At 48.1% G+C, this 26,226-nt stretch overlaps 1 protein-coding gene and 1 pseudogene across 4 annotated transcripts; both read left to right on the forward strand.

The window, feature by feature from the left end:
* Window positions 1–1,939: 1,939 nt before the first annotated feature.
* Window positions 1,940–4,024, forward strand: LOC107533082 (importin subunit alpha-1 pseudogene; annotated as a pseudogene).
* Window positions 4,025–13,396: 9,372 nt separating this feature from the next.
* On the forward strand, window positions 13,397–24,902 carry HYOU1 (hypoxia up-regulated 1). Of its 4 annotated transcripts, XM_087821490.1 has the most exons (26): window positions 13,397–13,476; window positions 14,212–14,303; window positions 14,527–14,620; window positions 14,804–14,882; window positions 15,037–15,191; window positions 15,276–15,352; window positions 15,655–15,836; window positions 16,052–16,167; window positions 17,701–17,893; window positions 18,102–18,236; window positions 18,394–18,476; window positions 18,587–18,719; window positions 18,881–19,068; window positions 19,322–19,460; window positions 19,976–20,036; window positions 20,173–20,252; window positions 20,624–20,809; window positions 20,937–21,109; window positions 21,233–21,320; window positions 21,432–21,554; window positions 21,724–21,857; window positions 21,979–22,063; window positions 22,686–22,920; window positions 23,013–23,060; window positions 23,301–23,351; window positions 23,476–24,902. In XM_087821490.1, the coding sequence occupies exons 2-26, from the start codon at window positions 14,219–14,221 to the stop codon at window positions 23,535–23,537; spliced, it is 2,985 nt and encodes a 994-aa protein (XP_087677616.1). In that variant the 5' UTR covers window positions 13,397–13,476; window positions 14,212–14,218; the 3' UTR covers window positions 23,538–24,902. The 4 variants fall into 4 exon arrangements, with proteins under 4 accessions (XP_087677616.1, XP_016063168.1, XP_016063167.1 ...); XM_016207680.2 differs by lacking the exon at window positions 13,397–13,476 and having other exon boundaries at window positions 14,137–14,303; XM_016207681.2 differs by lacking the exons at window positions 13,397–13,476; window positions 23,013–23,060 and having other exon boundaries at window positions 14,136–14,303.
* The last annotated feature ends 1,324 nt before the right edge of the window (window positions 24,903–26,226 follow it).

Consider the following 26,226-nt stretch of genomic DNA (forward strand, 5'->3'; position numbering starts at 1 on the left):
CCCATCAATGTTTCAATGTTTCTCCTCCCTCCTCTCCTCTCTTTCTCAAAATCAGCAAAAACATGTCCTCAGGTGAGGAATAAAAAAGAAAAGAAATTGGCATTTTTATACACCAATAATGAGCTATCAGAAAGAGAAATTATGAAAACAATCTCATTTACTATTGCAATATAAAAAGTAAGGTACCTAGGAATAAGTTTAACCAAGGAGATAAAAGACCTGTACTTGGAAATTGTGGGGCATTGGAGAAATGAATAGAGGAAGATACAAATAACTGGAAGATATATTGTGTTCATGGATTGGAAGAATTACACCATTAAGATGTCCATACTACCCAGAGCAAGCTATAGATTCAACCCAATCCCTATTAAAATACCATTGGCATATTTCACAGATCTAAAACAAATATTCCAAAAATTTATATGGAACCAAAAAAAACCTCAAATAGCCTCAGCAATTTTGAGAAAGAATAAAGCTGGAGGGATCATGATACCTGATATCAAACTATACTACAAGGCCACTGTAACCAAAACAGCCTGATACTGGCCATAAGAAAAGGCAGATAGATCAATGGAACAGAAAAGAGAACCCAGAAATCAACCCACACCTATATGGTCAATTAATATTTGACAAAGGAGGTAAGAGCATACAATGGAGTAAAGAGTCTCTTCAATAAATGATGTTGGGAAAATTGGACACCTACATGCAAAAAAACAAAACTAGACCACCAGCTTACACCACACACAAAAATAAACTCAAAATGGATAATAGACTTAAATGTAAGTCATGAAACCATAAAAATCCTAGAAGAAAACACAGGCAGTAAAATGTCAGACATCTCTCATAGCAATGTTTTGCCAATATATCTCCTAGGGTAAGGGAGACAAAGGAAAAAGTAAACAAATGGAACTACATCAAACTAAAAAGCTTTTACACAGCAGAAGAAACCATCAACAAAATGAAAAGGGAACTCACTGTATGGGGGAACATATTTGCCAATAACACATCTAGTAAGGTATTAAATTCCAAAATATATAAAGAATTCATACAGCTCAACAAAAGGGAGACAACCCAATTTTAAAAAAGGGCAAAAGCTCTAGCCGGTTTGGCTCAGTGATAGCTCATGGACTGAAGGGTCCCAAGTTCGATTCCAGCCAAGGGCACATACCTCTGTTGCAGACTCTATCCCTGTCCTGGTTGGAGCATGTACGGGAGGCAACCAATTGAATGTATCTCTCTCACATAGGTCTCTCTCTCTCTCTCTCTCCCTCCCTCTCTCTCTCTCTCTCTCTCTCTCTCTCTCTCTCTCAAAAGCAATGGAAAAATATCCTCAGGTGAGGATTATAAAAAAAAAAAAAAATGGGGGAAGGACCTGAACAGACACTTCTCCAAAGAGGACATACAGGTGGCCAATAGACATATGAAAAAGTACTCAACGTCACTAATCATCAGAGATGCAAATTAAAACCACAATGAGGTATCACCTCACAGCTTTCAGAATGGCTCCATCAACAAACAACGAGTGCTGGTGAGGGTGTGGAGAAAAGGGAACCCTAGTACACTGCTGGTGGGAGTGCAGACTGGGGCAGCCACTGTGGAAAGCAGTGTAGTTTTCTCCAAAAATTAAAAATCGAACTGCCTTTTGACCCAGTGATCCCACTTCTGGGAATATATCCTAAGAATCCCGAAACACTAATTTGAAAGAATATATGCACCCCTCTGTTCATTGCAGTGTTATTTACAATAGCCAAAATTCTGGAAATAGCCCAAGTAGCCCATCAGTGATGAGTGGATTAAAAAGCTTTGGGACAGACACCATCTTGGGCTTACCCGTGGTGGACGTTCTCAGAGCAACTAAACTACAGCTAGTCCTCTGCGCACGGTCTCCTAAGAAAGCCTGAGCCGGCTGTGTGGAGCTTTCTCCCTTTGTCCCATAGCAATGTCCACCAGTGAGAATGCTAAGCAACAGCTGCCCGCCTTAACAGATTCAGGAACAAGGGGAAAGACACTACAGAAATGTCACCCAATAGAAGTTAGTGTGGAGCTGAGGAAAGCGAAGGATGACCAGATGCTGAAAAGGAGAAATGTCAGCTCGTTTCCTGATGATGCTACTTCTCCACTGCAGGAAAACTGCAACAACCAGGGCACTGTAAACTGGTCCTTTGAGGACATTGTCAAAGGCATAAAATAGCAACAATTTGGAAAGCCAGTTCCAAGCTACTCAGGCTTTGAGGAAACTGCTTTCTAGGGAAGAACAGCCACCATAGACAACATAACCGAGGCTGGTTTGATTCCAAAATTTGTGTCCTTTTTGGGCAGAACTGATTGTAGAACCATCCAGTTTGAATCTGCTTGGGCCCTCACTAACATTGCTCCCGGGACATAGGAACAAACCAAGGCTGTATAGATGGAGGTGCTATCCCAGCATTCATTTCTCTGTTGGCATCTCCCCATGCTCACGTGAGTGAACAAGCCACATCGGCTCTAGGAAACATCGCAGGTGATGGTTCAGTTTCCCGAGACTTGGTTATCAAGTATGGTGCAGTTGAACCACTGTTAGCTCTTCATGCAGTTCCTGATATGTCATCTTTAGCATGTGGTTACTTAACGTAATCTTACCCAGACACTTTCAAACCTTTGTGGCAACAAGAATCTTGCACCCCCATTAGATGCTGTTGAGCAGGTTCTTCCCACTTTAGTTTGTCTCCTGTATCATGATAATCCAGAAGTATTAGCAGATAGCTACTGGGCCATTTCCTACCTCACTGATAGTCCAAGTAAATGGATTGAAATGGTTGTGAAAACAGGAGTTGTGCCCCAACTGTGAAGCTACTAGGAGCTACTGAATTGCCAATTGTGGCTCCTGTGCTAAGAGACATAGGAAATATTGTCACTGGGACAGATGAACAGATTCAGGATGTAATAGATGTGGGAGCACTTGCTGTCTTTCCCAGCCTGCTAACCAACTCCAAAACTAACATTCAGAAGGAAGATACATGGGCGATGTCAAACATCACAGCTGGCCGCCTGGACCAGGTCCAGGAAGCTGTGAATCACTGACCAGTCTCATTCCTCATTGTTGTTTCTCTAAGGCAGACTTTAGGACACCAAAGAAAGCTGTGTGGGCTGTGACCAGCTATACAAGTGATGGAGCAGTTGAACAAATTGTGTGCCTTGTTCATTGTGGCATAATAGAACCACTGATGAACCTCTTAACTGTGGAAGATACCAGAATTATTCGGGGTGTTCTGGATGCCATTTCAAATATCTTTCAGGCTGCTGAGAAACTAGGTGAAACTGAGAAACTCAGTATAATGACTGAAGAATGTGGAGGTTTGGACCAAATTGAAGCTCTACAAAACCATGAAAATGAGCCTGTGTGCGAAGCTGCACTAAACTTGACTGAGAAGCACTTCTCTGTAGAGGAAGAGGAAGGTCAGAATGTGCCAGAAACTACCTCTGAGGGCTACACGTCCAAGTTCAGGATGGCACTTCTGGGACCTTTAACTTTTAGAATGTACAACTGAGGCATAAAGTTGTTTATTACGTACTATGTTTGGTATAAGTATGTCTTACTGTTTCTCTACTAAGAACTCTTTTTTAATGTCATTTGTTATTGTAGCACTTTTTACAATGAATCTATACTTGAACAGTTCCAAACTGTACATACTGTATGAAGCTCCTCCTGTCAATGGGTTTCTTATTTCTATGTGGAATTTCATATCTTGCAGTGTCCTGTAAATAAAGATTAAATTCCACCATTTTTGTTACTTTAAAAAAAAAAGAAAGAAAGAAAAAGCTGTGGTACATTTACATAATGCAATACTACTTGGCCATAAAAAAGAAGGAAATCTTACCTTTTGGGACAGCATGGATGGACCTGGAGATTATTATGCTGAGTGAAATAAGCCAGTCAGAGAAAGACAAATACCATATGATCTCACTTATATGTGGAATCAAATGAACAAAATAAACTAATGAACAAAATAGGACCAGAAGCATGGATACATGGAACAGACTGACAGCTGTCAGAGGGGAGGGGCATGGTGGGACTGGATGAACGAAGGTGAAGGGATTGGCAAAAAAAACTCAGCATATATGCATAACTCAGACACAGACAACAGTGTGGTGATAGCCAAAGGGAAAGGGGGTGGAAGCTGCATGGAGGTGGGCAAAGGGGGGAAATGGGGATGAAAAGAGACTTTCCTGGGGTGATGGGCACATGAGGCAGTGTGCAGATGATGTTTTATTGAGTTGTACACTTGAAACATGTACGGTTTTGCAAACCAATGTCACCCCAATAAATTCAACTTTAAAAAAAGATGAGCAGCATCATGTGCTTTATGAGTTCTAATCTGCTGTGCCTAAGTGAGTTATGTTCTGACCCCACAGGACTATTTTGAGGTATAAATGAGCCAGTATGTATGAAACTGGTTTTTCAACTGTAGTAGAGAAGAAATAAAATGAGAAGTTTGGCTTGGCCAGTGTTGCTCAGCAGTTGAGCATTGACCTATGAAGCAGGTGGTCAGAGTTTGATTCCAGGTCAGGGCACATGCCCAGGTTGCAGGCTCAATCCCCAGTAGGGGCGTGCAGGAGGCAGCTGGTCATCATTGATGTTTCTCTCTCTCTCTCCCTCTCCCTTTCCCTCTCTGAAATCAATAAAAACATAAAAAAAAAAGGTAGAAGTTTGTGTCTGCCACTAGATACAGACTGTGAACCACCGTCAGTCTCTTAGATTCATTTTTGTGTCCCTCTGTTTGAGTGTGGCTTGTAATAGACACTTAAAACATGCTTTTTTTGTTTTTAAATATGTTTTTATTGATTTTTTATTTTTAAAAAATATATCTTTATTATTTCAGAGAGAGGAAGAGGGAGGGAGAGAGATAGAAACATCAATGATGAGAGAGTCATTGATCGGCTGCCTCCTGCACTCCCCCAACTGAGGATGGAGCCCGCAGCCCAGGCATGTGCCCTGACCGGGAATCAAACCTCGATCTCTTGGATCTGAGGTCAATTCTCAACCGCTGAGCCACGCCCGGCCAGGCTTTATTGATTTTTTAGAGAGAGAGGAAGGGAGAGGGCAAGAGATATAAACATCGATGATAGAGAAACATCAATTGGCTGCCTTCTGCATGTCCCCTACAGGGAGTTGAGCCCGCAATCAGGGCATGTGCCCTGACTAGGAATTGAATGAGTGACCTCTTGGTTTATGGGATGACACTCAATCCACTGAGCCACACTGGCCCGGTAAAACATGTTTTTTTTAAACTTATTTTTTTTAGAGAGAGGGAGGAGAGAGAGAGAGAGAGGGAGAGAGAAACATCGATTTGTTGTTCCAATTATTTATGCATTCTTTGCTTGATTCTTGTATGTGCCCTGACTAGAGATTGAACCCAAAACCTTGGTGTATCGGGAGGATGCTCTAACCAACTGAACTATAGGCCAGGGCTAAAACATATTTCTTACAGAAGCTGGGAAATTCTGATAGGGTGGGAACTCCCAGGAACCTGGGCTTTCTTGCCCTTTCCATAGTAGCAGGGAATGGGACATAAACAAAGCACAGCAAAAACCTGGAATTGGTAGCTCTCAAGAGCTGAATAATTTAACAAGTCGCAGTGTCTAAGATATTTATGGCCACCCACAGTCCTCAACTCTGTCAAAACCAATAGTCCACGTGGAAAACTGTAGGTGTATTGTTATGTATCACAAGGAGCTATGCACAGAAGTTACATAGTCATTTTGAGAGAATGTCTGTCCAAAAAAGTGGCCACGTGGTATCTGTGAGTTTATTTTTGCACACACCCACACCCACACACACCGCTTTTTAGTTTCAGAATATTTTACTCTTTACTCCCACCAGCTGAGTTCCCAGAGAGCAGGGGCCCGGTCTTGTTTACCATGAACCAGGCCTAACAGAGCCTGCTAGATGCTCCATGTTGGGTTGAAGGAATGGTCGTGGATGGTGTTCCTCTTATCCCTTCCTCTCCTCAATCTGGTGGACAGGAAAGGCAGTGTCCATTTGTCTGAAGACCTAAATGAGGGGAAGAAACTGTCTGTCCACCACCAGGCATACAGATTTCCTGACTTCCAGATATTGGCGCTGTTTCGGGATCTCAACCCATAGGCACAAACGGGGAGTAGTTGGACGCTACTGAACATACTCTGCACTACTCATTAGAATTTTTAGGTAGTATGTCAGTTGTTAAGACTATGACTATATTAAAAGAAGCAGTATGAAAACGAAGAGAGATGTGAAGAGCAGAGTGGCACCTTTGTTGGACTTGGGTGCTCCTTCTGCTGTCCAGTGGCAGAGGCCCAGAGTCTTCCTCCAATGTGTGGATCTGGTGGGGCCTGTGCCCATTGCTGAGGGTACAAAGGTAGAGACTGACCTGCCTGAACAACCCACAACGTCTCTTCAGACTTTCTTCCTTCCTCTCCTCCTTTGACGAATATGTATTGAGTTGACATTATCGCTGGAATTGTACCTGGTGCTGAGAATATAAATATGAACAGGACATGGTTCTTGCCCTTTAGGGAGCTCAACCACCACCATAGGGGGCAGACATAAAACAGACTGTCAATATCCAGCCCTTAATTTTATGCACTGAATTACATCTATTGAAGCACTTTTACTTTTCATGGGCACTTCATAGCAACCATCTGCAGAAGTATCACATCTTTGATGGGAAACGGAGTCTCAGAGAGGTTTAAGAGACTCTGGGCAAACACATCAAAGTTTTTTGGAAATAAAACAACAGTTTTCCAGTTCCCTAACCTTTCGTTAGCGTCCTTGCTGAGATGTCACCCAAGGCTACACGTGTCAGAGCAAACACCAGGGTTTGCCCTTTAGTTCTACTTGTCTGAATGCAGCAACTTCAGAGAGTGAGGCAGATAAGAGGCAAACTGCACAGAAAAGGCTTATGTACAAATTTACTTAACATTCTTCACACTGAGAACTCAGATTCTGAAGGGACTAAAGATACAGACACGGTGCAGATCTTCAGCACTGGCCTGTCTGCCTGCAGACTGAGCGTCCCAGGTTCGACCCTGGCCCTGGTCAGGGCGAGTGCAGCAGGCACCCAATCAATGTGTCTCTCTCACAACGATGTTTCTCTCTCTCTCTCTCCCTCTCTCCCTTCCACTCTCTCTGAAAAGCAATGAAAAAAATATTCTGTTGTGAGGCTTAAAAAACATTTCAAACATTTAGCTTGAAATTAGAGATCACAACTCAGAATCAAGATTTTTTTTTAAACATATCTTTATTGATTTCAGAGAGAGGAAAGGAGGGGGGGAGAGAGAGATAGAAACATCAATGATGAGAGAGTCATTGATCGGCTGCCTAGCCCGCAACCCGGGCATGTGCCCTGACCGGGAACTGAACCCGATCTCCTGGATCCCAGGTAGATGCTCAACCACTGAGCCACGCCCGGCCGGGCCAGAATCAAGATTGACTAGACTCCCTTCTCTTTCCCTTCGGCAAACTGCTCCCTGGGATGAACAACAGTCATATCCCCTGCGGCAAAACAGGAACACTTCTTGTTTGGGGTGCAAGCTTTTATTTGCTATCAGTTTGTGTGTGGTTTCCCATTTGGCTCTCTGGGTAGAAACCATTTTGTAGACTACTGAGAAGTCTAGTTTTTTTCTCTTAGCCTAAGAGGCTAGCAGCAGTTTCCACTTTAGGAGCGAGATGGTCAACCTAAAATAAACTCAGAGGTCCTATAGGATAAGAGAGCCCAATGACCCAAAGCTACAGCAAAAAAGAAGAAAGAAGCAACTTGCTGGGTTTTTATTGTGAAAATCCGGCCTACAGAAAGGAAATAAAATTTCCCATGAACTTGGCAAGGCATTTAACCAAGGTTTTAACACTGCAATATCGACTTTCAGTTTTATTTCTCTAGACTAATAACAAAAACAATAAGTTAACTAATGTGTATTTGGTGCTTAGGAGGTCCCGAGCACTGTGCTAAGCAAGCTACCCTTCTTTAACTTTTACACCAACCCTGTGAAGCCTGTACCAGCATGCCTCTATTGATGATGTGGAAACTGAGGCTCAGGAAAGCTAAACAACTTGCCTAAAGTCACACAGGTAGAAAGTGGTAGAGTTTGCAGGCAGGTACAGGTCTGTCAAACTCCAAAGCCCTACATTCTGGGCGGTCAATTATTATTTTTAAAAATATATGTCTTTATTGATTTCAGAGAGAGGAAGAGAGAGGGAGAGAGGTAGAAACATCAATGATGAGAGTCATTGAGATGCTGCCCCCTGCTGGGGATTGAGCCTGCAACCCGGGCATGTGCCCTGACAGGAAGTCAAACCAAGCTCACCTGGATCCTAGGTGGATGCTCAACCGCTGAGCCACACCGGCCGGGCCAATTTAATTATTTTTAAAAGAACATTCAAGTCCATAAATTTGTTAATAAGTCTGGATGATTTTCTATGTGATCATGAAGTCACAGAATTCAAGAACCCTCAAAGTCTTCCTTTCTCTTCTGGATACATTCAATGCAAGCTGGGAAATGTTCCCAATCCTTTGTCTCCTCACCCCCACCCTTTATCCTATTCAAATTCATAATACCAAGACTTTCAAAATGTTCTAAAATACTCTAGTGGTATTAAAAGACACAGGGGCTGCCACTCACTGCTGTGGGGAGTGCATGTTGGTAAACCTTTCTGGAGAGCAATTTGGCAATGTGTATCAAATGACTAAAAAACTAATTTAAGCCTGCATTTTCACTTTCAGGAATTTATCCTAAGTAGATTATAAGGGATTGATTTGCATAAATATTTATCAATAAAGGTGTCTATTGCAATTTTATAACAGCAAAAAGAAACAACCTATCAAATAGTAATTTGGTAAGTAAATTACTGAACTTTCCTATGCTACAAGTCCATAAATATAGCCACTGGAAATTCTGTCCAGGAAAAATATGATACAGAAAAATTTTCTCAATAATTAAATGAAAAACAGTCACAAAATATTATCTCCATGGAAGTTTAAAGTGTGTGTGTGGATTGATATACATCATAATGCTAAAAGTGATTTAATCTAGAAAATGGAATTGTGGGTGGTTTTTTGTTGTTGTTAATCCTGACCTGAGGAAATTCTTTCCATTGCTTTTTCAGAGAGAGTGGAAGGGGGGGGGGGGGGAGAGAAACATCGATGTGAGACACACTGGTTGACTGGCTGCCTCTCCCATGCGCACACGCAGCAGGGCGTGACCCTGCAGCCCTAGACCCTTCAGTGCCCAGGCCAACACTCTAACCACTGAGCCACGCTGGCCAGGGCTTATTTTATTCTTTTTTTCCTATATTCTTCCAGTTTTCTTCAATAACCACATATTTTTTTTGTTCTTTTTAAAACCCTATTCTTTTTAAATTGATTTCACAGTGAGAGGGAGAGGTGAGGGAGGGGGAGAGAGAGCTTGATAGATTTGTTGTTCCACTTATTTATACATTCATTGGTTGATTCTTGTATGTGTGCTGACCAGGGATCAAACCTGCAACCTTATAGTATCGAGATAATGCTCTAACCAGCTGAGCTACCTGGCCAGGGCCCACGTATTTCTTCTGTAATTCTAAAAACATTGTTGTAAAAGTAGAAACAAACTTATCCTGGTGCGCTTCTCTCCTGCTAAAAGTGGAGCTTCCCCCCAAGCTAAGGTTACAGCAAAATCACCCATACAAAATAGTTTTTTAAATTTTTATTGAAGTATAACATACATTAAAAAAACCGTCTAGCCCTGGTCAGTATTGGTCAGTGGTTAGAGAGTCAGCTCGTGCACCTGAAGGGTTGCAGGTTAGATTCCCAGTTAAGGGCACGTACCTGGGTTGCAGGTTGGCTCCCAGTCCCCAGTAGGGGGTGTGTGCAGGGAGGCAACCTGTCAATGTGTCTCTTACATGGGTATTTCCCTCTCTCTCTCTCTCTCTCTCCCCCCCCAACTCTCTCTGAAAAGCAATGGAAAAATATCATGTGAAAATTAACCAAAAAAGAAAAAAGAAAAAAGAAAAAAAAAGTCTACCTACTACAGCCCACTGAATTTTCAGAGCCATGCAACCAGCACTGCAGAACATTGCCAGCACCCCAGCAGCCTGCCTTATGCCCTTTTCTAAAACCTACTCCCCACAAAGGTAAGCACTATCCCAATTCCTATTACTACAGCTTAGTTTTGCCTGTTTTTAAACTTTAGTATGTACTCTTTGGCTCCTGGCTTCTTTCATTCAATATTATGTTTGTGGGATTCGTTTAAGTTGTCGAGTGTAGTAGACCATTGATTTTCACTGCTATTTAGAATTCCATTGTGTGAATCTACTGAAACCTATTTATCCATCCAACTATTGGTGGGCATTAGGTTAGTATTCAATTTTTGTGTATTATGAATAAAGCTGTTACGTTCTCTGGTGAACTTATGTATACATTTGCTAGATATAAATCTAAGAATGGGGCTGCTGGGTGACAACCAATTTTTTACAATCTCCTGGCCCAGGATGCTTGCCCTGATCAACATTACCCTCAGCCCATAACATAATGGGCATGGTTAATAATGTACACATATGCCCTTGCTAACTGAGCTCATTCTTAATCTTGCCAATTTAGCACAGGTCCTGCAACACAGCAACTTTCTTCCTTTAGATTTCTGTACATTGGGGTAAGGGATGTAGTCCTCAAATATTAATAACAAGTTATTCTGGACAAGAACTAGTGGACTCAGCTGCCTTGGTCAAGTTAAATCACGTGTTTTATATGAACATTTTTCCATTTTTTACAACTTGTTCTTGTGAAACATTATTCTCCTCTCTGGTCAGAGAGCAAAACAGGTGACTCTGCAGAGCACTTGCAGCTGCTGCACCTCCTAGGGGGACAGGTACACAGGTCAAAGCCCTAGCTGCAGTAAAACTGTGCCCCCACTGAGGGTATCCTGGGGTGAGAGCTCACTTAGGAGCAGACTAGCTTTCCTAGTCTCCCAATCTGCAGCCATTCAACAGGTTTTTGATAAGTGCACGAAACTATTAACATACAGAATGTTTCCCGACAGACTGACTTCTCCAAAGGAAAGGACAAGGTCATCCCATCTCTGGAATCCCAGCACCTAGCACAGTGTTTGCCTATGATAGAGGCCCAAGAAATGTTAAAATGCATACTCTGTTTGAAATGGATGGAAAAAACCTACCCTACAGGACAGGTGGCCAAAAGGAGACAAAAGTAGAGTCAGCTACTGAGAAACAAAGTACTTCTCTGTGGAACTGAAATGACAACTTATATGTCCATCATTATAACTAAACAACACACAAACTATAGAATATTCTACAGCAGTACACAGCAATAAGGCAAATCTTTACAGATACAGAAAACACTCCATGATTAGATACCTCCCCAAAAGTGCAAGTTGCAAACAATCTAATTGTATAAGATTTTTTTTTAAATATATTTTTTTATTGATTTCAGAGAGAGGAAAGGAGAGGGAGAGAGAGAGACAGAAACATCAATGATGAGAGTCATTGATGGAGCCCAAAGCCCGGGCATGTGCCCTGACCGGGAATCAAACCCCGATCGCCTGGATCCCAGGTCGTCGCTCAACTGCTGAGCCACTCCCGGCCAGGCTAATTGTATAAAATTTTATCATTTATAAAAAGACAGTAATGCCTTAGCCGGTTTGGCTCAGTGGTTAGACCATGGGCCCACAGACTGAAGGGTCTCACCTGAAGGTTCTCAGATTCTATTCCTGGTCAAGAGCACCTCCCTGGGTGCAGGCTGGATCCCCAGCCCTGGTGGGGAAGTGTGCCGGAGGCAACCAATCAATGTGTCTCACATCCGTGTTTCTCCCCCCCTTCCACTCTCTCTAAAAGAAAAAAAATCAATGGAAAAAATATCCTCTGGTGAGGATTAACAAAAAAGACAACAGCTATGTGGTTCAAGAGACGTGTATGATGAAAGGGCCTGGAAGGCTACACACCACGCTGCTACCTGATACGCACCTCCAGAGAGTGAGGTTCTGATGATATCAAAGGGATTTATGTAGAATATCGGAATTTTCCCCCCAAGATTATATTTGTGCAATTGTATTTAAAATGTAAGCGAATTTCTCATTTCTACCAATTTCTCTACTACCGGAGGACTGCACTATTCTCGAAGGGAAGAGAAATAGACCTCTCCCTGGTACTGCCAGCAGGGTCTCTTCTAAACCTAGACGCCCGACCGCTCTCTCCCTAAGCATCACGAAAAATGGAGGGAAAGGAAAAAAAAGTTCCTCTAACAAGTCCTGGCCGGCAGGGGCGCTTCACCGGCTCCTGTGAAGGAAGGCCCGGCGTCCACACGGGGAGAGGACAGGGCCAACTCGTCTCTACACGAAGAGCGCGCGTCTGCCCGGCCCGGGGGCCCAGCGGTTGAGCGCCGACCTGGGGCCCAGATGGAGGCTCGAGCCCGGTCGCGGCACATGCCCGGTGCGCGCCGGCGCCCGTCTGGGGCGTGCAGGAGGCAGCCCCTCAACGGCTCTCACCAGTGATGTTTCTCGCTCTCCCCCTCTCCCCGAAATCAATAAAGATAGATTGAAAAAAGAAAAGCGCGTTCAAGTAAAACTGGAAAAAATAAAGAAATGCGAGCTCAGCAAGGGCCGCACATTTGGACGGGGCTGCAAAGGAGGGAAGCGGGAACGGGCCGGACCACCTGCCCCACGCGCGCCCCCGCGAGCCGGAAGCGCGGGGGCCTGGCCGGCCTCTGCCGGCCTCTGCCGGCCTCGCTCCTCAGCGCACCTTCTCGGCGCCGCACTCAGCGGTCTGGAATATTCTCTTACAAATGGGGCTTAGGCCAAGCTCTGCCGCTAACACACGGTTATCTCCGCCCCACCGGGGACTCTCTCCTGGCGTTTTTGTCTCCCCTCCGTGAAACAAAGCGGGGGCTGGGCCGAGCCTGGAGCGCAGCCGTTCCGACTCCCACCCAAGGCCAGGGCAGGTCAGTGCGACCAGCCAGCGAGCGCCTCCGCGGCGCGGCTGAGGCCCAGCAGCCGCTCAGTCCCACCCCGCGCCAGGGACGCCCAGGTGACCGGAAGAAGAGCGCCCACCGCCCCGAGCACCCGTCACGCCCTACGGCCGCTTCCCCGACCCACCGCCGCGGCCGGAAACGTGCCGCGAGCGCCGGGAGGCCGGCGCCCGGCCCCGCGACGTAGCCCAAAGAGGGGACGTACCGCTCGGCAGCGGCGGCTGGGGAAGGGGGAGGGGGCGGGGACGTGGCCCAATGGGAGCGCGCGCCGGGGCGGCGGGGGCGGGGCAGGGGGCGGGCGCCGGGCGCGCGGCGGAGGCGCCAATGAGCGTGCGCCGCGTCCGGGGCCGGCTGGTGCGCGAGACGGGGCTGAGAGGTCGGTGGCTAGTGTAACAGTTTGCAAACCGAGGGGAGTCGTGAAGGGCGCGGGCTGGGGACGCGCTGCCGGCCTCGTGATTACGCCCGCCGCCGCGTTTGTCCCAGAGCTGCGGCCGCAGGAGCGCAGGCAAGCGGTGGAGGGGTGGGGGTGGGGCCGGGGCCGCCATCCCTCCTGCGGGGAGGCAGCGCGCCAGCTCCGGGAGAGGGTCGGGGGGGAGCGAGGGCCGCACGGACACCGGGGCGCCTGGCTGCCCACAGCTTGCTCCTGGGCGCCCCACGCCATCGGGGTGGGCCGGTACCCGTTTGCGGCGGCGAGAGGTGAGGCTCAGGTGAACTCCCGGCACTCCGTACTCGCCGAGCGAGGAACCTGGCGTTCCGCGCACAGCCTCTGTAGGCAGCGGGGCTGGGGCCGCAACCCGAAGGGATGCCGAGGAGCAGACAGGCCCTTCTAACCTCCCAGCCCCCTCAACGTCACCGTCTCAGTTCCCTCCCAGGCACGGCCTGGCTCTCCGTGCCGGCGGGGGAGCTGCAGGTGTGGAGAGGTGGTTGCGACCTGGGCGGGGATCCCTGGGCACAGCAGGGTGTCAGCCAGCAGGGCCAGTGCAGTGGTGCGGGAGTCACTGCCTGTGCGATAGGAAGTGTCTGGTCCTCTTGTCCCGTCCTTGCTAGTTCACCTGGGTCTTTGTGTGGGCACTTCCGGGGGCGATTAGGGGCTCAGTCCTCGTCTGGAGGGAGGGGGGGGGATGTAGACTGCTCTGCCCTGGATGAGAGTGGAGTAGGTATGAATCTTAAAGCTTCTCTGTTTTGGGATGAGGTTGTCTCCGGGGCATCCAGTTACAAGTGTTGTTTTTCTCCTCCCCAGGGGTGCAATGGCAGCCACGGTCAGGACGCAGAGGAGGCTAGCCTATTGGGCCTTGATGGCTGTGCTCTTGGCAGACCTATTGGCCCTGAGTGGTGTGTACCCCAGCACAGGGATGAACGGAGGAATAAATGAGTGAATGATGAATGATACATGGTGGGAAGGGGTGATAAAGACTCTAGAGCTGCTGGACTCAGGCCTTTTTCTTTATGTCTTTTATTGTCTTACTTTCTCCGTGGAAAATGGTGTGCTTTGATCAGAGGAGCCTCAGGATGGTGGGGAAAGGGGGGCTCATTGACAAACGTATTTCCCCTTCAGACATGCTGGCAGTGATGTCTGTGGACCTGGGCAGCGAGTCCATGAAGGTGGCCATCGTCAAACCTGGAGTGCCCATGGAAATTGTCTTGAACAAGTGAGGGCAGCCCCAGTGCCTGGGGTGGGGAAACAGGGAGTCTGGGCTCTAAGCTGCTGTGTGTTCTTTGAAGTGTCCACAACAGACTTTGGTGTTTGGGTGATTGGTTGTGTGTGTGGTATTGAGGCTTCCGGGTCCACACCCTGCTATAATAGGCACCTGCGCCCAATTTCTCTTCCTTAGGGAATCCCGGAGGAAAACCCCAGTGACTGTGACCCTGAAAGAAAATGAAAGATTCTTTGGAGACAGTGCAGCAAGCCTGGTGAGCTAGCAGCCCACTCCCTTCCCAGAAGTGGTGAGCAGAGGAGAGGAGGTGACAGACCCAGAATCTGTTCCCTTTTCAAACTCTGATGTAAGAGGTAGGTTATGGTGGGCATGGAAGCTTAATGTTGTGTTCCTTCTTTACCTCCTCTCAGGCCGTCAAGAATCCCAAGGCCACGCTGCGTTACTTCCAGCAGCTCCTGGGGAAGCAGGAGGGTAACCCCCATGTAGCCCTTTACAGAGACCGTTTCCCAGAGCACGAGTTAGGCTTCGACCCACAGAGGCACACTGTGCACTTCCAGATCAGCCCGTGAGTGCTCTGCTGGAAAAGTGGGCTTCCCTTAATGCCTAGCTTTCCTTGCCTCTAATTACTGCCCCCTCCCCCCACCCCCAGGCAGCTGCAGTTCTCACCTGAGGAGGTACTGGGCATGGTTCTCAATTATTCTCGTTCCCTGGCTGAAGATTTTGCAGGTGAGTGGCCAAGGTGGGGCCAGTGGTGGCCAGGTTCCCTAGGGTCTCAATTGGGGGCAGTTTTGCCTCCCAGGGAATGTTTGGCTGTGTCTGAAGACATTTTTGGTTATCCCAACTGGGGAGCTGCTACTGACATTTAGTGATTAGAGGCCAGGGATGCTGCCAAGCATCCTACAATATACAGGATCGCCCCCACCACAAAGAATCACCCATCTAGTCCAAAATGTCAGCAGTTCCAAGGATGGAGAACCCTCATCTAAGGTTTGGAGCAGGTAGGAACCCTGTTCTGTTGTCCTCTGTAGAACAGCCCATCAAGGATGCAGTGATCACTGTGCCAGCGTTCTTCAATCAGGCTGAGCGCCGAGCTGTGCTGCAGGCTGCTCGCATGGCTGGCCTCAAAGTGCTACAGCTCATCAATGACAACACTGCCACTGCCCTCAGCTACGGTGTCTTCCGTCGGAAAGATATCAATACTACTGCCCAGGTGAGCCAGGGAGGAACTTCTGACCAGACTTGCAGGGTGACTTGTTCTGAGGATGGAGGCCACTTGGCTCATCCTGCATCTCGTTGGCACAGACCTTCTCATAGCCGCTGTTGGAACCATTGGGCTTTTAGTTGAAAGTTGGTGCAGCCCCTTGGAAGCAGGCAGGCACCCTGGAGTTACATAAGGCTTCTGTGACGATTTGATGTCTCTTACAGAACATCATGTTTTATGACATGGGTTCAGGCAGCACTGTATGCACCATCGTGACCTACCAGACAGTGAAGACGAAGGAGGCGGGGATGCAGCCACAACTGCAAATCCAGGGAGTGGGGTAAGTGGGTGCTGGGAGGAAGGCTGCTTGCTGAGAGACCCTCAGCTCGGGGGTATCTTCTTAGAGGACCAGCTGCCTCGCTTTCCTGCTCCCTGCAGGAATGCTGTCCTGGTTGAAGCATCATCAGCCACTGTAGGGTAGTTCTGCCAAAAAGCAAGGGAAAGATGGAGGAGGGAGGACAGTTTGGGAAGATTAAAAGGCAGGGAACCAACTGAACTTCTAAGAAGATTCACAGGCTGTAGGCCATGGGTAGGATGTCAGGTTCAGTCTTTATGTGCTGTCTTGTCAGTTCCAGTTTACTTAAATAACTGATCACTTGCATTGTATTGTTTCTTGAACCCATCCTTTTCATCCATCGCTCCCACCATTCTAGTTCAAGCTACCGTCACCTCTTACCTGTAGAATTCCAAAGACGATCTCCTGCTTCCAGTGTGGGCTCTTTTCACTTCTTTCTCCACATTGTAACCAGAGGGTACTTTTCAAAATGCCAACCTGATTATAACCAGTTTCTTTAAAAGCCCTTCAGTGGCTTCGAACCTGTACCTTGGCCTATAAGGCTGTGCCTGCGTGCTTGTCTCTAACCCTGAGCCTCTTGCTCTTTGAGTTTCTGCTATCCTAGCCCTCATTTGGAATTTACCATGCTTCCTTCCATCTCAGGGTCTTTAAAAAATAATGTTTTTATTTACTTTTAGAGAAGAAGGGAGAGGGATAGAGAGAAATAAACATTGATGAGAGAGTCATCAATAGGCTGCCTCCTGCACGCCCCCCACTGGGGATTGAGCCCGCAGCCCAGGCATGTGCCCTGACCAGGAATCAAACAGTGACCATCCTGGTTCCTGGGTTAATGCTGAGCCACGCTGACTGGGACACCTCAGGATCTTTATACATGTGCTTCCTGCCGAGACTGTTTCTTCCTCTTCACCTAGTTAACTGCAGCTCACCCTTCATGTTTCAGCGTAAGCATCACTCCTTCACAGAACTTTCCCTGACATCTAAATAGCTGAACTCTTTTTTTTTTTTTACTATATCTTTATTGATTTCAGAGAGAGGAAGGGAGAGATAGAAACACCAATGATGAGAGATTTGTCATTGACCAGCTGCCTCCTGCATGCCCCTGACTGGGGATCAAGCCTGCAACCCGGGCATGTACCCTGACGATATCGAACCTCAATGTCTCAGATCCTAGGTTGACGCTCAACTGCTGATCCACACCCGGCCGGGCTGATGTATAGGTTCTAATAGCATTGTCTACCTCTCCTTTATGACACACGGGGTGGTTCAAGTTTCACATTTATTTGATTATTTGGTTGCTAGATTGAAAACTCCTTGACTGCAGGAACCCTATCTTTTTTCTTCTCACAATTACATCCCAAGAGACAAATACATAGTTGAGGCCTAGTAATTACAGTTGAATAAATGGGTAGATGACTGTCATTGTGAGGTGTCACCATGTGGGATGAGAGTCAGGTTCCTGTGTTGATGAAGGGACCCCATGTGTTCCTCACACTTGTTCCTGTTGCCTTTCCTGAACAGGTTTGACCGCACTCTGGGGGGGCTAGAAATGGAACTCCGGCTACGTGAGCACCTGGCTGGACTTTTCAATGAGCAACGCAAGGGCCAGAGAGTGAAGGATGTGAGGGAGAACCCTCGTGCCATGGCCAAGCTGCTACGTGAGGCTAATCGACTCAAAACTGTCCTGAGTGCCAATGCTGACCACATGGCACAGGTGCGCACATGTCACTGGTTGAGGGCAATATTCCTCAGGGTGGAGCCCCCCACTATCTTGAGTGAGGCTACTTGTGCCTGGTGTGGCCCATCCCTTCTTCCCGTGTCTCCTGCCATCCTTTGGAATTCCTATTCCCTTGGTTTCCGGCCTTCCCCTCCCAGGAAGCAGGACCTGGGTGAGAACTCTGACATTCCTTATCCTCTACCAGATTGAGGGCCTCATGGATGACGTGGACTTCAAGGCAAAAGTGACTCGAGTGGAGTTTGAAGAGCTGTGTGCAGACCTATTTGAGCGGGTGCCTGGGCCTGTGCAGCAGGCCCTCCAGAGTGCCAAAATGAATTTGGTGAGTGGGTATTCAGAGGTGGGCCTGGGGTAGGAGACAGGTGAGATAGAAAGTGATCAGATGGTGGGAGGAGGGAGCAGGAACATTAGAGGAAGAGTCAGTGCTAAAGAGAGTCGAATACATGCTGTCTCATGTCACATTCTTCCTCTTCCTGCAGGATGAGATTGAGCAGGTGATCTTGGTAGGTGGGGCCACTCGGGTCCCCAAAGTTCAGGAGGTGCTGCTGAAGGCTGTGGGCAAGTGAGTATGGGGGCTAGGACTCCAGGGCTGAGCATCTGGAAGGCTTGAGGTGAGGGAGGCCAGGTTGGGAGCTACAGAATAGACAATGCTGAAGCTTGGGACTTTGACAGGGAGGAGCTGGGGAAAAACATCAATGCAGACGAGGCAGCCGCTATGGGGGCTGTGTACCAGGCAGCCGCACTCAGCAAAGCCTTCAAGGTGAAGCCGTTTATAGTCCGAGATGCAGTGATGTACCCCATCCTGGTGAGTTAGCCTGTCTGATTGGTGACAAGCTCCCTTTGCACTCCAAGTGTGATCTTCCCTTCTGTCCATTCTAGTCTGCCTCTTTGCGCTTCTGCCAGGCGATGTTTCTCATCCACCCTTACCCCAGAACTTGTCTACTTCTCCCTCTGCCTGCTGTGTAGGTTGAGTTCACAAGGGAGGTGGAGGAGGAGCCTGGAGTTCGAGGCTTGAAGCACAATAGGCGTGTCCTCTTCTCCCGGATGGGGCCCTATCCTCAGCGCAAGGTTATCACCTTTAACCGCTACAGCCATGACTTTAGCTTCCACGTCAACTACGGTGACCTGGGCTTCCTGGGGCCCGAGGATCTTCGGTGAGGGGTGGGGTGGTGCAGGATGGGAGCTCTGGGAGGGAGAACTTGGAGCCTACAGGGCTAACCCAGGGGAAGCTGTCTGTGGGGATGGGGTTGGAGTTGGGGTAAGCATCTCCTCTGGAGGGTGCTGCCTTCCTCCTGAGTGTGTCCTAAGGGAGGGCCTCCACGTCTCATGCCAGAAGGCTGTGTGTATAGTCAAGAGCTGGAGGCAGTCTGGGTGGGTTTCCCTGAGCTGCTCTTTTCTCCCAACCAGGGTATTTGGCTCCCAGAATCTGACCACAGTGAAGCTAAAAGGTGTGGGTGAGAGCTTCAAGAAATATCCCAACTATGAGTCCAAGGGCATCAAAGCTCACTTCAACCTGGATGAGAGTGGTGTCCTCAGCCTAGACAGGGTGAGCCCTGAGGGAGACCCTGTGTACCAGATGAGGGCCCAGCCCCACCAGCCTTTTCCAAAACATGAGAAACGAAAAGGGTTTTGGGGTTGGGTAAATCTTGGCTCTAAATGAAGTTAACCGGGGATTTGGGGTGGCCCTTCATGTAGCCTGTAAAGGTTTACGGACATTGTAAACTTTAGGATCAGTACAGTGGCTGAGGAACCAGTTTTTGAAGAACAGCTCTGAGGGCTGAGGTCTTTAGAGCACAGTGGGAAATAACGGCCCATTCTGCTGTTGAGTGGAGAACTGCGGGGCTGGGGGGCAAAGGAGCTGTGACCCCGTCCTCAGAGGGCTCTAATCAAAGTGGGAGGTTACTTGGTCCAAGAGCCTTCAGAAGGAAGCAGATGAGAGAATGAGCCAGGCTGCTGGGAGTGGTGGGCGTGGGCGTGCATGGCAGACCCACCGTGGCAGGAAGCTTGTGGTGAACAGTAGGCCCACATGCGCATTTCTTCATCTTGAATTCCTGCTTTCAGGTGGAATCTGTGTTTGAGACCCTGGTGGAAGACAGCCCAGAAGAGGAATCGACTCTGACCAGTAAGACGTGCGCGCACGTGGGGGGGAGTGGGGATACTTCTGTGCATATTGGGGATGTGGGCAGGCTTTGCCCTTGAGTTAAGAGGTGGAGTCACTGCTGTGGTCCCTTTGAGTCTTTGGACTTTCTTTCCCCTAGAACTTGGCAACACTATCTCCAGCCTGTTTGGAGGTGGTACCACACCAGATACCAAAGAGAATGGTACCAACACCGTCCAGGTAAGGCCAGAATGGAGCCAGGAGAGCCAGGAAGATGGTATGTGGGGACAGGGAGTTAGGGTGGGTGTCCCAGCTGCCTAGGATTTAATAGATCTCCCTTTTCTCTCAGCCCATGACAAGTAACCATACCCTGCTCTGCACTCTGAGCTGTCCCTGTGCTCGAGGTCCAAGCCCATTCCCTTCATCGCCAGACCCTTTTCTTTCATCTAACTAGACTGCTGCCATCCAGACATCCCAGTGCCTGTTTCCATACACTTGTCCTTAGTCTCCATGCTGTGAGCCCCTTCAGAGAGCCACAGGACCTGGCATTGCTAAGCTGGTCTTGCTCCATGGGTCCTGACTGTCCTCTGTGGTTTGTAATTGTGTTCCAGGAGGAAGAGGAAAGCCTTGCTGAGGGGAGCAAGGATGATCCTGGAGAGCAAGCGGAGCTCAGGGAGGAAGGCGAGGCCCCAGTGGAAGACACCTCTCGGCCCCCATCACCTGAGCCTAAGGGGAATATAGCCCCAGAGGGAGAAAAGCCCGTAGACAAAGAAAATGGGGAAAAGCCTGAGGCCCAGGTAAGCTCCAGGCTGGACCGAGAGGCTAAGAGAGCAGGTGCTGCCTGCCTGTGTCTCTTCCCCTTGATCCCCACCTGGAGAATAGGAGGGCCTGAGCTTTTCCTGATATCTTCTTCTCTTTCTGCAGAAGCCAAGTGACAAGGGGGAGGCAGGGCCTGAGGGTGTCCCTGCAGCCCCAGAGGAAGACAAGAAGCAGAAGCCTTCTCGGAAGCAGAGGGCGGTGGAGGAGATCGGAGTGGAGCTGCTTGTTCTGGACCTACCTGACTTGTCCGAGAGTGAGCTGGCCCGTTCAGCACAGAAGTGAGTCAAGACTGTGAGTGTGGGTGGGTGTAGGAGTGTGTATGGGGAGGGTGGGCAGGATGCACAGGGCTGCCTCTGGGTGCTCTCCTGTCCCTCATGCCTGTCTCCCCTTTTGTCCCACAGACTTCAGGACTTGACAGTCCGAGATCTGGAGAAGCAGGAACGGGAGCAAGCTGCCAACAGCTTGGAAGCTTTCATCTTTGAGACCCAGGTTGGTAGGGTGGGAGGCGTGCTTGGCTGGGACCTGTGTCTGGGGAGGGTCTGACTCCGTGAGCTTGCCCTCGGGCTTGCTGCATGCTTGCGCTTGTGTACACCTCCCTAGGACAAGCTGTACCAGCCAGAGTACCAGGAAGTGTCCACTGAGGAGCAGCGTCAGGAGATCTCTGGGAGACTCAGCGCTGCTTCCACTTGGCTGGAGGATGAGGGCTTTGGGGCCACCACAGTGGTAAGGGGTCTCCTAGGATGTGGCAGGTGGGATGGGAGCTCTCTCCTTCTAGGGTCAGAGAAAGTGAAGAGCTGGGATGTGAGGCCATAAAAAAGGTTTCAGGGCTGGCTCCAGGGCTATCCTGTTACCCTTTCAACACCTCTACCCATTCCCACCCCCCATCCATCAGATGTTGAAGGAGAAGCTGGCTGAGCTAAGGAAACTGTGCCAAGGGTTGTTTTTTCGGGTAGAAGAGCGTAAGAAGTGGCCTGAGCGGCTGTCTGCCCTTGATAATCTCCTCAACCATTCCAGCATGTTCCTCAAGTGAGCAGCCCCTTAGCCCTTTTGTCCGTATTCAGTCTTCCCAAGCCCACTGACTCTCCATCCCATAATCTTCCTAGGCCCCACTTCCTCCTGAGCTGATTGTCTCCCCTTTGGCTTCCAGGGGGGCCCGGCTTATCCCAGAGATGGACCAGATCTTCACTGAGGTGGAGATGACAACCTTAGAGAAAGTCATCAATGAGACCTGGGTAATCCCTGTGTAAATACTTAACTGGGTACTTACCTGGCAAAGTGTTCCATCCTAGGCAGTGCAGGAGAAGTGGAGACTCTGCAGGCCTCCACCTCCTGGCTTAGCTAATTGGGAAGGCAAAGGATGGTTGCATTTGAGGCCATGTCTGATTAGTCCTAAATAAGGGTCAGAGCCGTGAGCAACAATCCATCCCTGTGAGGTTAGAGAAAGGTCCCTTGAGGAGCTAGGGCGAGAGCTGGCTCAGAAAGTGGCCCAGGGTTTGGATAGGTGAGAATGAATTGTCATGTGAGGTGGAAACTTTGGATGTGTAGGGATAGTTTTTGAACCAGAGTCCTGAAATGAAGAGACAAGAAGGAAATAATTGAGAGATTCAGCTGTAGTTAGTCACAAAGCAATAGGATTTAAGCCAGAAACATGTAGTTTGAGACTCCCTTTTGGAGAGCCTGGAGTGCCAATCTGAGGAGTCTGATTTACTCCTGTGGGGCTGATGACCAGAGATGGCAGAGTGATTTGAAGACTGAGGGAAGAACCTGAGGCCAGTTTGGGGTGTATTTCGTCTGGGACAGAGATGTCTGCTATCTCCATTGTTAGCTCTGAGCCTGTGCTGGCCTCACCCACAGGCCTGGAAGAATGCAACGATGGCCGAGCAGGCCAAGCTTCCCACTACAGAGAAACCAGTGTTGCTCTCCAAAGACATCGAGGCCAAGATGATGGCTCTGGACCGTGAGGTGCAGTATCTGCTCAACAAGGCCAAGTTTGCCAAGCCCCGGCCCAGGCCCAAGGACAAGAATGAAACCCAGGCAGAACCTCCACTCAATGCCAGTGACCAGGGGGAGAAGATCATCCATCCACCAGGTGAGGTCAGGGTGCCTGGCTCCGGGAGCCACTGGGTGGGAAGAAAGCCTCCTTTCCCTTCTGGAGTACATTTTACTCTTGGTTTCCTCCAGGCCAGACTGAAGATGCAAAGCCCCTTTCAGAACCTGAGAAAGAAATTCGTGAGTTGGGGAAACAGACTATGGACATCGCTTAGCCTAGGGGTTGGCAAACTGGCAGGTGCAGCCTGTTTCTGGACAGTCCAAGAGGTTATTTAAAAAAAAAAAAAATATGCAGAGACTGAGTGTAGCCCACAAATCCCAAAATATTTACTCTCTGGCTCTTTACAGAAAAAGTTTGCCAAACCCTCCATTAACCCCTTCTTCCCTTCTGCAGACTAAACTATTCCTTCCCCAAAGCAGGATCTGAGCCAGCAGACACTGAACCTCTGGAGTTAGAAGGTCCTAGAGCAGGTGAGGGTACAGTGGGGGGTATGCCAGGAAGCCAGGTGGGGTCTGGGGGAAGTACCTGCATAGAACTGAGGCATTGCCTCCACTTCATCTGCTTTCGTTCCCTTGTCTCCCCAATTCCTAACAGAATCTGAACAGGAGGAGCAGCCTCCACGACAGAAGCCAGTGTTGAAGAATGATGAACTATAACCTTGCCTTCTAACCCTATCCCCCCCCCCCCGTTCCTACCACTTCTATTTATTAAACATGAAGGGTTGGGAGGAGGGTTATTCCTGTCCTCAGAGGCTTAAGTTCCTTTTCTCTCACCTGTGATTGGAGGTGTAGAGACGGGAAGGAAGGGACAGTTCACCAGTTTCTTCCAGAGAAGTTCTATGGTTACAGTTGAAATTGTTCTGTTCCCCAACCCTATCCCCTGGTTCTATACCTATCCAGGCCCTAAATTGGGAAAAATCACGATTATGTCTTAATTCTTTGTGAGTAGGTAAGAGAATGGTCATCAGTGATTGGCAGACCTGGTAGTGGAAGGATGTCCTTGGTTATTAGAGAGTCTTGAGTCTTCTCTGTCATCTTCCCTTCCCTCCCTTCCTCTTCCTCACAGACTCCGTGTCTCAGCAGCCAGTGTCCTCGGAGCCCTGGTTGCCAGGTTTGCTTTCTGAGGGCCTATTTATGCTCTTTTCTCCTCCAAGTTCTCTCCCTAAACCTCCATGCTCATGGACTCCTCTTCCTCTGGGTTTCCTTGGCTTGCTGTTGTAAGTTAGGCAGCCTCTTGCCCAAAGCCCTTCCATCTGGACTGGCTGAAGCAAACCCGCTGACTCACACCTGCACGCACAGCGCCTGGTGGCCAGAGTAGACGGAGAAAGGGAAGGGAATCCAGCCCCTCTTCCGGAGTGAGCCGTGTGAAAGCCCTCCAGCTCCCACCTGCGGACTCTTGGCCCAGGAATGCCATGTGGAGGTGCTGGCGTGGGGTGCCGCCCTGCAAGCACTGTCAAACGGCCTCTGCGCACTAGCCTGGTACCCCATGTCCCTCTGACTACCTGCCCCCCTTTCTCTCCTGCTGCTCTGCCCTCCCACACATAGTCTTTTCCTCACCCCGACCCCTGGGCTGACCAAAGTGTGCTTTCTACTGTGAGTCCCTATCCCAAGACCCTAGGGGAAGGAGAGAATGTGGTGTGAATGTAAAAATGCCACCTCTTTGAGACAGACCTTGTGGGTGAAGGAAGAGGCTGGTTTTCTTTTGTGCATTGCTCTGCTAGGATGGGGGCCCTTTACACACTATGTTGATGTTGGGGAGCCTGTCCTCTAGTATTCTGTCTGTAGCAGGAGCCAGGGCTGCCACCTCAGTTCTAGAACAAGGGGAGCCTGGTTGTGTCTGTTTTCCCCTTTTTCTTTTTCTTTTTTTGCCACATTGGCAGAAATGAGACCTAAGGGTCCTACCCTGTCCTGTATGTTTGAGTTCTTTCAATAGCAGTTGAGGCTGGTTGGGCAGGTTTAAGTCAAATTGTACTTTGCTCCATTGTTAATTGAGAAACTTTCAATAAAATATTATTTTCTACAGTTTTTGTGCTTTGGTTATTAAAACTTAATTTCCTGAATACAAATAATGGGTGTTTATTGTGGAAAAGTTGGAAGGTAGAAGTTTGAATAATAAATTAAAATTACTTTTAATACTATCACCAAAACATTAACATTTTGGACTTGGTTGAGCTCACGTATGTAAGTTCTTTTTCAAAAACAAAATGGGGGTTTTATTTTTCTCCTGACGTTATTTGAGCCACTTTTATTTTTTAGGTAACTTCCACTTTTAAAATGATAACCCCATTTAACAAATAAGAAATTAACAGTTCATAGAGGTTCAGTAATTTGTCCAGGGAATTAGAGGTGTTAAGTGCCTTGGCTAGGTTTGAACTTAATTCTGGCTGTTAGTTCTCACTGTTACTATGACCAGAACGTGTTGCTGGAGTTTCACCAGTGACAGCACAGTTGATTTGGACTGTCCTGCAGTGTGATTGAGCCTCTGACCAAAGGAAGATCACTCCAGTCATTACTTGCATGTCTAAGCAGGTGAGTAATGACTGAAAGTTACAGTTCTCTAAAGGGTGAACGGGTCAGACAAGTTTTGAACCTGGACTTTTTTTTTAAGTAGACTTTTTTAGGTTCACAGCAAAATTGAGCAGACAGTACAGAGAATTCGCATATACAGGGGTTGGCAAAAATAGGTTTACAGTTGTGAGCATGAAAGTTTGTTCTTGTATTATTTTTTATTATCTTTTGGTAATGATGGCTGGTAATTTAACCTACTTTTGCCCACCCCTGTTCCCTCTGGCTCCCCTCACACAGCCTCCTCCGCTATCAACATTCCACACCAGAGTGGGGCATTGGTTAACAATTGGTAAACCTACATGTCACTATCACCCGAAGTCTGTAGTTTACATTGGTGTTCACTCTTGGTATTGTACACTCATAGGGTTTAGACAAATGTATAATGACATGTATTCACTATTACATGTCATAGTTTCACTGTCCTAAAAATCCTCTGCTCTGCCTGTTCATCCCTCCCGCCCCTCTAACCCCTGGAAACCACAGATCCACTGTCTCCACAGTTTTGCCTTTTCCAGAATGTCATATACCTGGAGTTATATAGTATGCAGCCTTTTCAGACTAGCTTCTTTCACTTAGTCATATGCAATTAAGTTTCCTCCATTCTTTTTATGACATAGTAGCTCATTTCTTTTTAGCACTAATATTCCATTGTCTGGATGGACCCCAGTTTATCTACTCACCTACTGAAGGACATCTTGGTTGCTTTTCTAAGTTTCAGCAATTATGAGTAAAGCTTCTGTAAACATGTGTTCAGGTTTCAAGTTTTCAACTCATTAGG

This window comes from Miniopterus natalensis, chromosome 11 (genome assembly GCF_054644295.1).
Source record: "Miniopterus natalensis isolate mMinNat1 chromosome 11, mMinNat1.hap1, whole genome shotgun sequence".
NCBI lineage: Eukaryota > Metazoa > Chordata > Mammalia > Chiroptera > Miniopteridae > Miniopterus > Miniopterus natalensis.

Coding starts and splice junctions, on each gene's coding strand:
- HYOU1 (XM_016207680.2), top strand. CDS start 14,159: ATGAGGTTGTCTCCGGGGCATCCAGTTACAAGTGTTGTTTTTCTCCTC. Junction 14,621..14,803: donor ATGGAAATTGTCTTGAACAA/GTGAGGGCAGCC, acceptor TCTCTTCCTTAG/GGAATCCCGGAGGAAAACCC. Junction 20,037..20,172: donor AGAGGAATCGACTCTGACCA/GTAAGACGTGCG, acceptor TCTTTCCCCTAG/AACTTGGCAACACTATCTCC.